The sequence below is a fragment of the Volvox carteri genome (genome assembly GCF_000143455.1).
Source record: "Volvox carteri f. nagariensis unplaced genomic scaffold VOLCAscaffold_40, whole genome shotgun sequence".
Classification (NCBI taxonomy): Eukaryota; Viridiplantae; Chlorophyta; class Chlorophyceae; order Chlamydomonadales; family Volvocaceae; genus Volvox; species Volvox carteri.
This window is the reverse complement of record NW_003307583.1, coordinates 998,009-1,010,788: the sequence shown is the minus strand read 5'-3', so window position 1 is coordinate 1,010,788 and position 12,780 is coordinate 998,009. Positions and strand designations below refer to the sequence as shown.

Below are 12,780 nucleotides of genomic sequence, written 5' to 3'. Positions count from 1 at the left end.
ATTCGTGCAATCAGTACCTGCATCATAGCTCGCTTACGTGAAACCTAGTTCTATTACACACCACAGCATGACTACACCAATAACTCACAGCCGCCACCGTAGCCGCCACCACCGTAACCACCGCCGCCGCTGCCGCTGCCGTAGCCACCGCCACCATAGCCACCGCCGCCGCGGTTGTCTGTTCGCAATGTATGCAAAAACAGGTCAGCAGTACAACTAAACACAAAATATGCATTAAACGTCGGAATGCATATGCATGTGTCGCTTTCACTTTCGCTGATGCTACCGCCATTCCGTTTCCCTCACCGCTACTTCCAAGACTGCCGTCATCGCCACCGGATAACGGCAGGCCCCATGGCGACAGCAAACAGTGACGATTGCAGCGTATACCAATAGCAGCTGCGACACAATCAGCCGGCCTTACAGCTTTGGCGAGCCGGCGGCATTCCGACGAAATGTACGATTAAGACCGCGCAGCCAAAACAATTGCATGTCTCCCCCTCCTCGCGAGTTATACTTACAGCTGCTGCCACCGCCGTAGCCGCTGCCACCGTAGCCACCACCGCCTCCGCCATAGCCACCGCCACCACCGTAATTATCCTTGCGGAAGTCGCGGCCGCCAAAACGACCACCACCGCGGCGGCTCTTTTGGCCGTAACCAGGCGTGCGGGCAGCGTAGTTCTGCAGCCAGCCGGGTACTGCCTGGTTCGTCTCCGTCAGCACCTCCACCAATGAGCGAGCCAATGGCGCATCCGCATCAGTGAAAAAGGCCGTGGCAAGACCCTTGTGGCCAGCGCGTCCCGTGCGTCCAATGCGGTGCACGTAGTCATCGATGTCCTTAGGCAGGTCGTAGTTGATCACGTGGGTCACGTGAGGAATATCCAGACCACGGGCAGCCACGTCGGTAGCCACCATGACGGGCGTCTTCCCGCTCTTAAAGCTGCGCAGCGCCTGTTAGATGGAAAGGGAGGTGGGACAAGCCACTTGATACTCAAAACATGTCATCATCCAAGACATTAATTTGGCAAAGCACGGTAGCATGCAGTTGTTTGCAAAAGGGACACATGTAGAGCAGGTCCCGACTACCCTACCGTCTTCCACGTATAGAACATCGAACGGCAGAAAACGTAACGCGTCTCATCCCTACCCAGCCCACTAACGTACCATCTCGCGCTGCTCCTGCGAGCGATCACCGTGGATCGATGTGGCTGGCAGTTGGTTGCGCGTCAGAATGCGCTCCAGCTCGTCCGCCCCGCGCTTCGTCTCCACGAATACAAGCGTCAGACCCTATATCGAAAAGAACGGTACAACACATGTGAGACAGCCCTTTCATGCAGCACAGGATTGTACCGCTAAAAGGCATTAGATCCTAGAAGTACGCTAACCCAGTTATGTTCAAAAACTGACCTCGACCGTGCTGATAAGGTCCAGCAAAGTATTCTGCTTCTCATCGGACGACACATACTCGATGTGCTGCACGATGAGGTCGGTGGAGGAGCCCACACGGCCAACAGTGAGGAAGACATAGTTGCTCAGGAAATCTGCTGCCAATCGCTGAATCTCCTTAGGGAAAGTGGCGCTGAACATCAGCGTCTGACGCTGGCCAACAGGCGGCATGTCCTCCTGCTCCACGATACGCCGGATCTGCGGCTCGAAACCCATATCCAACATGCGATCTGCCTCATCCAAGCAGAGAAACAGGATCGACGACAGGCCGACACGCCCACGCTCGATGAAGTCGCTGAGGCGGCCGGGTGTAGCCACAAGGATGTCACAGCCGCGCTCCAGGTCACGCAGCTGAATGGGTATGCAACAGAGTTTTAACATACATCCGGATGAGGGGTACTCAAGCTTTTTGAAAAACATGATGGGATTACCAATGACCGCGGTGGTAAATGTAGGTAACAGAGCCCCAGGTGTTCATGCAAACGCTATGCACTACTAGCCCCGCCGATGTGCGTTCCCGGTCCGCGCACGAAGGAATAAGCGCTGCGCAGGCGAAAGAAGGTATACAGGCGGGGGCATTGCCCCTTCTTCGGGGCAGCCAACTCTTGCGTTACGCGCACCGCGCACGTCAATATACGGCAGATGCGAAATGCCAGGGTTGATTCACATAAATGTTTCCACAAGTTAGTAAAATGTCTAATCTCATTCATTTCCCCACCTGGTTGGGTGCTGGAGCACCACCGTATATGACCACAGGGCGCAGGCCGGTCATGTAAGTGAACTTTCGCGCTTCGTCGTAAATCTGGGACGTCAGCTCGCGCGTTGGAGCCAACACCAGTGCGCCTGGTAGCGCTTTCCGGCTGTTGCGGCCAGCCGCAGGCTGGTAACCCTTCAAGAGCATAGACGCGATGATGGGAAAGCAAAAAGCAGCTGTCTTGCCGGAGCCCGTCTGTGCGCAAGCCATTAAGTCTCGTCCTGCCAAACCAATGGTAATAGAATGCTTCTGCACAGGCGTGGGCTTGGTAAACTTGCAGCGCTTTATGTTGTCCATCATGCACTGCGGCAAATTAAGCTCCTCGAAGCTGTGCACTGGTTGCGGAACGTCCTTGCCGCTGGTCTCGACGGGAATCTCCTCATAAGCATCGAAGTTAATGCCGGTGTTCTCAGCGCCGTAAAGCGCGTCAATCTCAGCCTTCTCCTGCTCTGCCTTCTTGAAAGGATCGTCATAAGGTCGGTTAAAGCCCATACCGCCTACTCCTGCTCAAGCAGCAAAAGCAACCCGCTTAGATGTAATTAAAGCTGCAAGAGCCTTGCCATGACACCGTTGAACAATACTTGACGCGTTTCGCGCCATTGCCCGACCCACCAGGTCCGCCGCCCTCGCGCGGCTGGCCAAAGCCGGCCCGGCGATCGCCAAAACTGCCACCGTAGCCACCGCGACCACCACCATAGGCACCACCACCACCGCGAGGGCCACCGTAGCCACCGCCACCGCCATAACCACCGCGGCCGCCTCGATCACGGTCCTCAAATCCACCAGCAGGGCCGCCAAAGCCGCCGAAGCCTCCAACTACAGGTCCAGGAGGAGGAGGTGGAGGTGGAGCCCCCATAGCCATGCCCCGCAGGTGTGGAGGCACATATTGTCCTCCACCACCAGGTCCCTGAAAGGCCATCTTCACTAAACTATATATGTAAAATTTGGCCCTAACTCGGGCAAAAATAAGAGTCTCAGCTGAACCTTTCGGTCAGCTTGACAAGGGATAGCAATAGTTCGGTTGGGCAACTTAATGAACCGGGGAATGTACGGCAGACGCAAGTTTGTAAGAGCAAACACGCAAAACTTTGGTTTTATTGCTTCTGGTAGAGCTCAGCGCAATGGGATCTGCGGTAGCAACGGTTACAGTTAAGGACATGGAAACGTTGCTCGTCTTTTACAGTTCATATACCATACGTACAGGCCATCAGACGATGATCATTGGAGGGAAGTTACATGCCAAACAGTTCCATTCCAGGTCAGAAACTTGACGTCCCCTACGCTAGGCCCACTAAATGACATCCTTGGGCCCCCAATGCTTACAGACCTCATCTTGGAATTTTTCACGCAATAACGCTTAAACCTTCTAAACTGCCGATTAATCTGTGGTGAAGGATCTAAAGATTTTCCTTGCTGAGGCCATACAGGAAAGGCGCTGTAGGCTTGCGTGCAAGGAGTCGTGGTGCCACAATTACAGAACTTGATAGGGGAATGTGCCTGCAACTGGTACCCATCTTAGTCACACGTCAGGCTTAGCAGCTTGTTCGGCGTGCTGGTTTGAACATTTTCGCTGTTGCGCCATGCTGCTTGCCCGGTGCGCCTTATCCTTCATATAATTGTAGCAGCTTCCACATACAGTTCCACATACAGATGCGATGGATAAGGCATTCGTTTTTTTCTCAACCTGCCGCGTTCCTCGGACTCCGGGGTCGCAATTTCCCGCTCGACCATTAGTTTTGCAGGGGACTTCCCCCCTTGAAAGGGCTGATCAACTGAACAGGGGCCCGGTGCAGCATTGTTTCTTCGCCCACCTATTTGTGCCGCGCGGGCTCTTCAGGATTTCAGTCAGGAACCGGAGTTCTAGAGCCGTTTGGCATGCTGCAATGCCTTGTCCCATAAGTTTTAGCTTAACGGCCCGTAAAATATCACAATCCGCTGCGGCAAAATAGCCGAGTGGAAGCAAGCAACCTATTTTGTTACAATGCGGGTGTCGTTGGGCGACACCCGAAGTGTCCGCAGCGGGGTTTTGGGAGATTTTGTGCAGTGTCGGCACTACCGCCCTCAGCTTGCTTGCCTTGACGAGGAGCTTTGACTAAGAAAAAAACCTATGAGGCTTCGCCTAAGTCCTTACCTTTGCTGCAGCCACGGCACCCTTGATCAGCCCGGTCACGTCAGGCTTCCATTGCCTCAACCTCAACGCATGCAACTAACATACACTGCAACACCCGATCCGTACGACCCTGTCTTGCCGTGCACTTAAACGAGGTTATGTACTGCAAACTCAACGGACCTCCGTCACAAAGTGCTTTACCTACCAAAACGTCTGCTAGAGCGTATTACAGCTTTTCCACGTGTACCTTCCTTGTCGAAATGCGAACCGTGCTTCCCTCACATCGGCATCCAGGTCAGCCGCACGCCGCTAATCCATCCGGGACTGCCGCCGTATCCCTTCTTGGGCTGCGGGTTCTTGGGGTCGGCTTGCTTGAGCCAGCACTGGCGGAAGCGGTACCGCTCGCCGTCGCAACCCGTTGGATCAACACACCAGGTCCATAAGTTGCAGCCCTGTCAGGGTAGATAGGCAAGCACAGCAGCCATGCATTTGCGGCAGAGCAGAAAGACATGTGGAAAGAAGATACCTTGCATGGAAGGAAGCGCACCTTGATTGGCAACCGTAAGCAGTTCGTTTCGGGGGTTCATAGTCTCCCCTCCCTCCGCCCCCTTGCCCACATCAATCACCCCTACTAGCCGTCACACCTGGGTGCTGGCACATTGGTAGCAGCAGTCCTCTGCCGAGTCGGCGGTGTTATAATCTCCGGGGGTAATGATCTGGCCGTTGCATGGAGAGAGGAGGATGCGAAAGCGGACAGGGGTGACGGGGTGACGGGGTGACGGGCTGCTTGTGAGGCGCAAGGGACCAGCACGAACACTGCAGAAGAGCAACAGCATCGTGAGCGCTAGCTTGCCGGTTCTAGCTGCCGTCCTCAGCATGCGAAAGGTACTTGCTTTCATGCGCAGGCGGCTTTATTCCCAAGACGCACGGCTAGTGCTGGACCCCCTGCTCTCGGTCAGTGCCAAGCCCGGTCAGGTACGGTACGAGGTGATATAAACACTAAGGTCTGCAAAGGTGCTCCAGGCCGGAAGGGCCTTATGGCAGGCAACTTCAAAACGTTAACGAGAGCTGAGCTGAGGTCACATGTTGTGTTTCAGCTGCCATGGGGCTTCCCAGGGTGTGCGGTATCTCGTCAGTCGAACGGGAGGGGTCAGGGGTCCTCCGCACGCCTCTCCCCCGTGTGGAATACTTCATGTGGAATCACGACCCAGTCCACCGAAGTTGTGCGCACCGAGGTCTCGTTGAGATCGGTGTCCAGCAGCACAGTGCAGGGCTGAGTGCCCGAGCACCCCTGCATACCGCCATACGAACTTTCTCGACAGTTGGTGGTGACGATACATGCAGAACCATAGTCCTGAATGTGTGCGCACATGCCCTGCATGATGGTGGGTGGTTGCACATGGCACAACCAGATTATATACGATGATTACGAAATGCTTAGCCCAAGAGGCGGTTCTACAGCACTGACCTCGAAGGCGTCTTAGCGCAGAAGTGGACAAGAGCAGTGCACTTCGCGAGTGCGGTGCGGGGGAAGTGTGGCCTGAGGAGCTCGTGCAGCTCTACTATCCTTCACGTAGCGACATAAGCATGCACACGACAGAGAGGGGCACCTGGCTCGCTTAAAAGGCCGTCTTGTAACAACACCATTGTGTGGCAGGACTGTTACAAAGGTTTTTTAACCATGAACCGGGCCCCGCAGTACAACTGCAGTGCCTTCCCCGCCGCCAGCAGTATTACAAATCTGCAGCACTTTGTACAGCACTGACCTCGAAATTGTAGCCGCCATACTGGTAGGTGGAGACGCAACTACACGAGTAGCCCTTCTCGGGGAAGGGCGCGCTGTCGGTGAAGTTCGCGGCTGTGGTGCCGCTCATCCAGCCAGTTGCCGTATCAGCCGAGTTCTTGGGGCGGGGGAACTTGCCACGGGTGGATGCACCTTGTTTTGGCGGCGTGTCGTACTTGAGCCAGCACTGTTGGTACCTGCAGTAGAGGCAGGCGGGCGGACCTCGGCTTCCAACAGGGCCGTACAAGGCAAAGGCCATCAACCTCTACCCCTTGTCGGTTCCTTCCAGCACCCCGAGATGCATGGACGGGGCGGAGGCCACCCATGCTGGGCCAGACACCCGGCGTGTGTGTGTGGATGTAAAGTGTGATGCGACTGTGAACGACCGCCGCAACAAGGGTGTACGGCACTACCAAGTACGGCCGCAACCGGCACGGGGTTGCTAACGGTAACCGACTCCCCTCCTCCCATAATACCCCCTTACGACGGGAAGCTAAGGACACGCCAAACCACGGCCGCCACGTCAAGTGGTGCCGTCTCACCAAGGTCGCAAGCCAGAAGCTGCACGTGGCCCAGGGTTCTCCATCCCCATCCGGGCCGAACATTGAAATTTTGAGAATTGTTTGCTTTTTATTTTGAGGGAGCGATCCGAAAGAAATTGGGGCTGTGCGAAGTGGCTTCGTGGGCCCCAGCGAAGCCACCCGAGGGCCTTTTAGAAAAACCCGAAAGCAATTTTTAGCGCCAACCTACGTGGTTTCGGGCGCGGAAGGCGCCCGGTAGCCGGGTCTTGTAGTGTAAGGCCCGCCTTGTCGCCAGTCAGATGACTGAAGTATAAACACACATTGAGGCTCAAACTGCACTAAACTACCCGACATATACGTGAAACTGTATCGCACAAATTCCCCTCGGTTTTGGGCAACATCATTGCCTGAACGATTGCCCCGCGATCCCAAATAAGGTCACAGGCAGCAGATCTAGCATTTTGCGATAGAATCCTTTCGCTTAAATTTACTCCGAAAGCCGCTTGGGACCGTTTCGGGGTGCCCGGGGGCTGGCAGGGAGGCGTTCGGGTAGGGCCCAGATATTTGTAGAGGGTTCGGCTACAAGCGATGTTTTTGGGTACCCTTGTGAAGAGCCCTGACGTGGGCCCTGTCTTCATGACGTGCAAGTGCACGTGTGCACCCACCTCCTTTGGTCTCTGGTGTAGGAGCCGCCCGGCACACAGCCACTCACGGCAGCACACCACACCCACACATTGCAACCGGTGGTGTTGAGGCAGCTGTCACGGCATGCGGCGGCGCTTGGCTGGAAATTGTGCGCCTCGTCCGCGTCCAGTACGATGGCGCCCTCCGCGTCCCGATTGGCAACCGCCACAACGGAAGCGGGCGGTGCGGCGGCATGGAGCTGGACTGAGGGTGTGGAGAAGGTGCGGCCCGGCAGGGGCCAGGTCAGGAGGGGTTGTGGGTTGGGAGTGGGAATGTGAGGAATGTGAGGCTGCGGCAATGGCATGGGGAACACTCAGAGGGAGCTGACTCCAGACATAGACGGCCGAAGGAGCCAAGGCGCCAAAGGTTCGTTCGGGGCACTGCGCGGTGTCCCTGTCACGTATTAAGGAGCCCACAAAGGTCCGACGTACTTCCTCACCGGATGCTGTGAGGGCCAGCAGCAGCAGCACTGCGAGTACCGGCATCCTTAGCCTCTGATGGTCGCCTAACTGACCCATGGTTCGGTCTTGCCAACGCGAATGGAGCACAGCGGAAAGGAAAGAACACTTCCTTTGGTGTGTCCGGGCAGAACCCTTTTAGACTTAGTGGCGTTGTGTCTTGCTGATGAATTAAAGGTAAGGTTATGGGAAACTTGGATGGCGATTTAAAGCGTAGTGAGGATTGGAGCCGCTCCCACGCCATGATAGTAATTCCCATGCCCCGCGATTCCTTCGATCCTGTAGAACAAAAGCTGATGATAACAACGGGTATTACATCATCCTTGGAAGCACGATAGACAGCATAATTCATGCCTTGCCCATGAACGTCAATTTGGGAGGTGTTTTCGGAACGGCAGTACCGGCGCATCGCAGCTATCACTGATTACTTCTATAACTGGCGTATCCGTCATGCAATCGGAGGCAAGCTGGAGGAGGACTAGCCGTCACGAAGAAGAAAGCATGATTTCCGGTGCTGTTGATTGGGGGTGCATACGACTTTATCGGCTGTGCACATCGAACAATTATTTCATTAGCAGTTGCTGCAGATAACGAAGATGAACCCCTTCTTCCCCTTTAGGGGATTCCTTCCCCTTCATTATCTTCCCGAAAGGGGAACCAAAGGCGTCCGAAAGGCGCATACGTATGCAACGCCCTGACGAGCGCCAAGCACAGCTATAACATTTTGGACCTTTCACGGCCAAACAGTTGGAAATGAACACAAAGCGTCAAATTTGCTGGTTGTGGGGTCCATGAAGAATAAATGCATTACAGTCATCGAGAGCAAGGAACGGGTTGTCAGGCGGTATGGAAACCCAGCCTTTGGGAGCGTGATTTCTCGCCGTGAACGCAGCTGAACGCAGTAAGCCGCTCCCACAAATCCAAGACCACAGCAGTCGGGTACTATGGGAAACGAAACCCTTACGACAAGCATTCTACGACCCAAGTTCACAGCACTTGCAACTGAGAGGCAATTGACTACATCTCACACCAGTGTATATGGAGCGTGTAAGCCGAACGCTGTGGGCAAGGTGGGCAGGTGGGCAAGGTTTGTTTGCTCGCTGTCCATCATACTCGTCCTAATACTCTCCATACTCTCCATAATCGTGGCTAGGGATTAGCTCCCACGGAACTCGCCACATACGCGTAAGGGTGCCGGGTAAAATCATCCAGCAAGCTTTGTGTCATGGTATTTGACAGGTCGTTATGGCATGACCATGCATCCATAATGAATTGCCCATGTATAGCTTCTAAAAATTCATGCATAAAGTTGGTCTAATCATCACTACTAATTCTACTTTTCTAGAACATCATGCCACAGTGCCAGGCCAAGCCCTTTGAGGCGAGTAACCGAAGCTCCGGGGCAGGGTTCCTTTGCATACTATTCTGCACAATATTCCCAGCACCTTGCCCTCGTCATCGAGGCCAGACTGAACCATGGTTCCGTTAGGAGATCGGAGAGAAATCGAATCTTACCTCTGCAGGAATGTTTTGATGTGCATTAAAGGGGGGGACGTTGATACGTGAAACGCGCGTACGACATGTCCGAATGCACGCAACTTGGGACACTATGGGGAAGTAATACCCACAGCTCCTGTCGCCGTCATTAAGCCAATGGGCAACGCGAGTTGCCGAGACGGTTCCGTTCCAAAAGTGTGGTTAACTGCTACCTAAAACCTTCATGTGTGTTACACCGCGCTTTGTCATCATCAGGCCTTGTTGGCGGTCAGCTTCATAGTTGTCAGCCAGGCATTCGCACTACGAAGTAAGGTAAGCATCAAAAGGATATTATCATCCTTTATCATATGGAATTTCATATTGCAAGAATCTTGGATGCAGGACGTATTTCAGCCGAGGCGCGAATAAGCAGCTTGCTAGCTATCCAAGCCGCAAATTAACTTGAGGTAGAACTCCTTTCCAGCTGACGGTCGGATGCATGTTTTATTCGGCATCGTCGTTCCAGAGCGTTCCGAAACCAAATAAACTCTCCAGCCAACCCCGAGACCTGGAGTATCATCAAACGGCATCCATGGCAGCGAGGCGACGGATGGACTGCATCCACATGAATCACATCATCCTCGCTCTCCTGCTTCACATCGGCATCCAGGTCAGCCGCACGCCGCTAATCCATCCGGGACTGCCGCCGTATCCCTTCTTGGGCTGCGGGTTCTTGGGGTCGGCTTGCTTGAGCCAGCACTGGCGGAAGCGGTACCGCTCGCCGTTACAAGCCGTTGGATCAGCGCACCAGGTCCATAAGTTGCAGCCCTGTCAGGGTACATAGGCAAGCACAGCAGCCATGCATGTGCGCGAGAGCAGAAAGACGCGTGCAAAGAAGAAGCACGGAGATACCTTGCATGGAAGGAAGCGCACCCTGATTGGCAACCGTAAGCAGTTCGTTTCGGGGGTTCATAGTCTCCCCTTCTTCCTCCCACTTGCCCACATCAATCACCCCTACTAGCCGTCACACCTGGGTGCTGGCACATTGGTAGCAGCAGTCCTCTGCCGAGTCGGCGGTGTTATAATCTCCGGGGGTAATGATCTGGCCGTTGCATGGAGAGAGGAGGATGCGAAAGCGGACAGGGGTGACGGGGTGACGGGCTGCTTGTGAGGCGCAAGGGACCAGCACGAACACTGCAGACGTGCACTGCAGACGTGCAACAGCATTATGAGCGCTGATTTGCCGGTTCTAGCTGCTGCCCGCAATGGTGCAGGAGTAGCGGTGCATACTTTTCTATCACAAACAAAGAGTAAGAGCTGGACCCCCTGCTCTCGGTCAGTGCCAATCACAGATCAGGTACACGGTGATATGAACACAAAGTCTGCAAACGCACCCCAGTACCAAGAGGTTCCAGGGTTGGCAAGTCCCAAGCTCCAGCTTCGATACGTTCACCTGGATATAAATTTTGCGCATTGAATCCCGTGAAATGTGCGCACCTTCGTGGCGTTTAGGTCGGTGTCCAGAAGCACAGTACAGGACGGAACGAGCGGGCAAGAATTAAACGTGCCAATTAGATCCGCACTGCAATTGGAGCTCCCCACGCATACAGGACCGCCACCCTGAAGATTGGCGCACATGCCCTGCGATGAAGGGTGCAAGTGCCACATGCATACCGTGCGACGGTTACAAATTGTCCAGCACCAGGTGGGGCACAGTCACTCAGAACTCGGAATCAAGAGCATTTAGTAATGACTGAAAGGAGCAGAATGGCACATGCAATGTGTTCATGATGTGAAACATGCATGCATGTCCACATGACCGGGAACCTGGGTGGCTGCACAAAAAGGCCGCCTGCAGGAGCTGTACAGCACTGACCTCGAACCTGTAGTCAAGGTACTGGTATTTGGCGAGGCACTCGCATGCAAAGTTTTCCTCGGGGAAGGGCGCACTGTCGGTGAAGTTTGTGACCGTGGTGCCGCTCATCCAGCCAGATGGCTGGTCAGGGGCATTCTTAAACCGGAGAAACATGCCACGGGTGGATGCACCTTGTTTTGGCGGCGTGTCGTACTTGAGCCAGCACTGTTGGTACCTGCAGTAGAGGCAGGCGGGCGGACCTCGGCTTCCAACAGGGCCGTACAAGGCAAAGGCCATCAACCTCTACCCCTTGCCGGTTCCTTCCAGCACCCCGAGATGCATGGACGGGGCGGAGGCCACCCATGCTGGGCCAGACACCCCCGTGTGTGTGTGGATGTAAAGTGTGATGCGACTGTGAACGACCGCCGCAACAAGGGTGTACGGCACTACCAAGTACGGCCGCAACCGGCACGGGGTTGATAACGGTAACCGACTCCCCTCCTCCCACACCCCCTTATGACGGGAAGCTAAGGACACGCCACACCACGCCTCCGTATTAAGTGGTCCCGTCTTGTCAAGGTCGCAAGCTGTCAAGGCCACACGTGGGGGGCCTCTTCATCAATCCTGCAGCCTGCAAGCTCTCCCGCATCTTATGGCGGTCGTCACTCTCTTCAGCGCGGGAGGGCCACCTGATAGTGATCCACAGGAATGCACCCACTTGCTGAGGTCGCGAGGGGTGTAGGAGACACCTGATGAGCAGCCACTCACGGCGCCACACCACACCCACACATTGCAACCGGTGGTGTTGAGGCAGCTGTCACGGCATGCGGCGGCGCTTGGCTGGAAATTGTGCGCCTCGTCCGCGTCCAGTACGATGGCGCCCTCCGCGTCCCGATTAGCAACCGCCACAACGGAAGCGGGCGGTGCGGCGGCATGGAGCCGGACTGAGGGTGTGGGGAAGGTGCGGCCCGGCAGGGGCCAGGTCAGGAGGGGTTGTGGGTTGGGAGTGGGAAAATGAGGAATGTGAGGCGGCGGCAATGGCAAGGGGACAACCGGTTGCGGAGCCAAGGCGCAAAAGGTTTACGAAGGGGCCGCAAACCGCCGAGGATGAGGAGCTGGTAGGATGCTTCGTTCGGGGCACTGCGCGGTGTCCCTGTTACGTATTGAGGAGCCCACAAAGGTCCGACGTACTTCCTCACCGGCTGCTGTGAATGCTAGCAGCAGCAGCACTGCGAGCACCGGCATCCTTGGCTTCTTATTGCCGCCTAACTGACCCATGGTTCGGTGTTGCCAACGCGAATAAAGCCGGTGGAAGGGAAAGAGCGCTTCCTTTGGTGTGTCCGGGCAGAAACCTTTAGACTTAGTGGTGTTGAGCGGGCTATCTGCCAAGGTTCTGGGAAAGCTTGCACGGCGTTCCAAAGCGCAGCGCGAACTGGAAGCGCTCCGAGGGCCATGTTGACCGCACGCCCGGCGAGTCCTTCGACTTGCCCGGCCGCACGGGCACCCAACCGAGAGCTTTGGAAGCAGATTAGTAACACCCCATACCTCATCCTTGGATGCTCAGCAGACAGCATGTTTCCTGTTGTAATGACCGTTAATCTTAAATTGCTTCCCCGGAATGCGAGTCGGTCGTGCATCACTGTTATCACCTTGTCGGCAGCGAGTTGGGCCAGCCGTCGCAAATAGTGAATAG

General features: G+C 55.3%; 3 protein-coding genes across 3 annotated transcripts; all 3 read right to left on the bottom strand.

Annotated features, from left to right (window-relative positions):
• Window positions 1-71: 71 nt before the first annotated feature.
• VOLCADRAFT_82651 (uncharacterized protein) lies at window positions 72-3,119 on the bottom strand (the record flags this gene model as incomplete). The annotated part of the gene is made up of 7 exons (XM_002954037.1): window positions 72-178; window positions 564-951; window positions 1,165-1,287; window positions 1,408-1,797; window positions 2,165-2,700; window positions 2,777-2,972; window positions 3,021-3,119. The coding sequence occupies 7 exons, from the start codon at window positions 3,117-3,119 to the stop codon at window positions 72-74; spliced, it is 1,839 nt and encodes a 612-aa protein (XP_002954083.1).
• Window positions 3,120-4,588: 1,469 nt separating this feature from the next.
• Window positions 4,589-7,783, bottom strand: VOLCADRAFT_94937 (uncharacterized protein; the record flags this gene model as incomplete). The annotated part of the gene is made up of 6 exons (XM_002954036.1): window positions 4,589-4,762; window positions 4,955-5,026; window positions 5,542-5,685; window positions 6,077-6,290; window positions 7,280-7,502; window positions 7,738-7,783. 6 exons carry the CDS (start codon window positions 7,781-7,783, stop codon window positions 4,589-4,591), a joined length of 873 nt encoding a protein of 290 aa, XP_002954082.1.
• A 2,103-nt stretch (window positions 7,784-9,886) lies between these two features.
• VOLCADRAFT_94936 (uncharacterized protein) lies at window positions 9,887-12,332 on the bottom strand (the record flags this gene model as incomplete). Its single annotated transcript, XM_002954035.1, has 6 exons — window positions 9,887-10,060; window positions 10,263-10,334; window positions 10,730-10,873; window positions 11,109-11,322; window positions 11,806-12,031; window positions 12,287-12,332. 6 exons carry the CDS (start codon window positions 12,330-12,332, stop codon window positions 9,887-9,889), a joined length of 876 nt encoding a protein of 291 aa, XP_002954081.1.
• Between the last annotated feature and the right edge of the window lie 448 nt (window positions 12,333-12,780).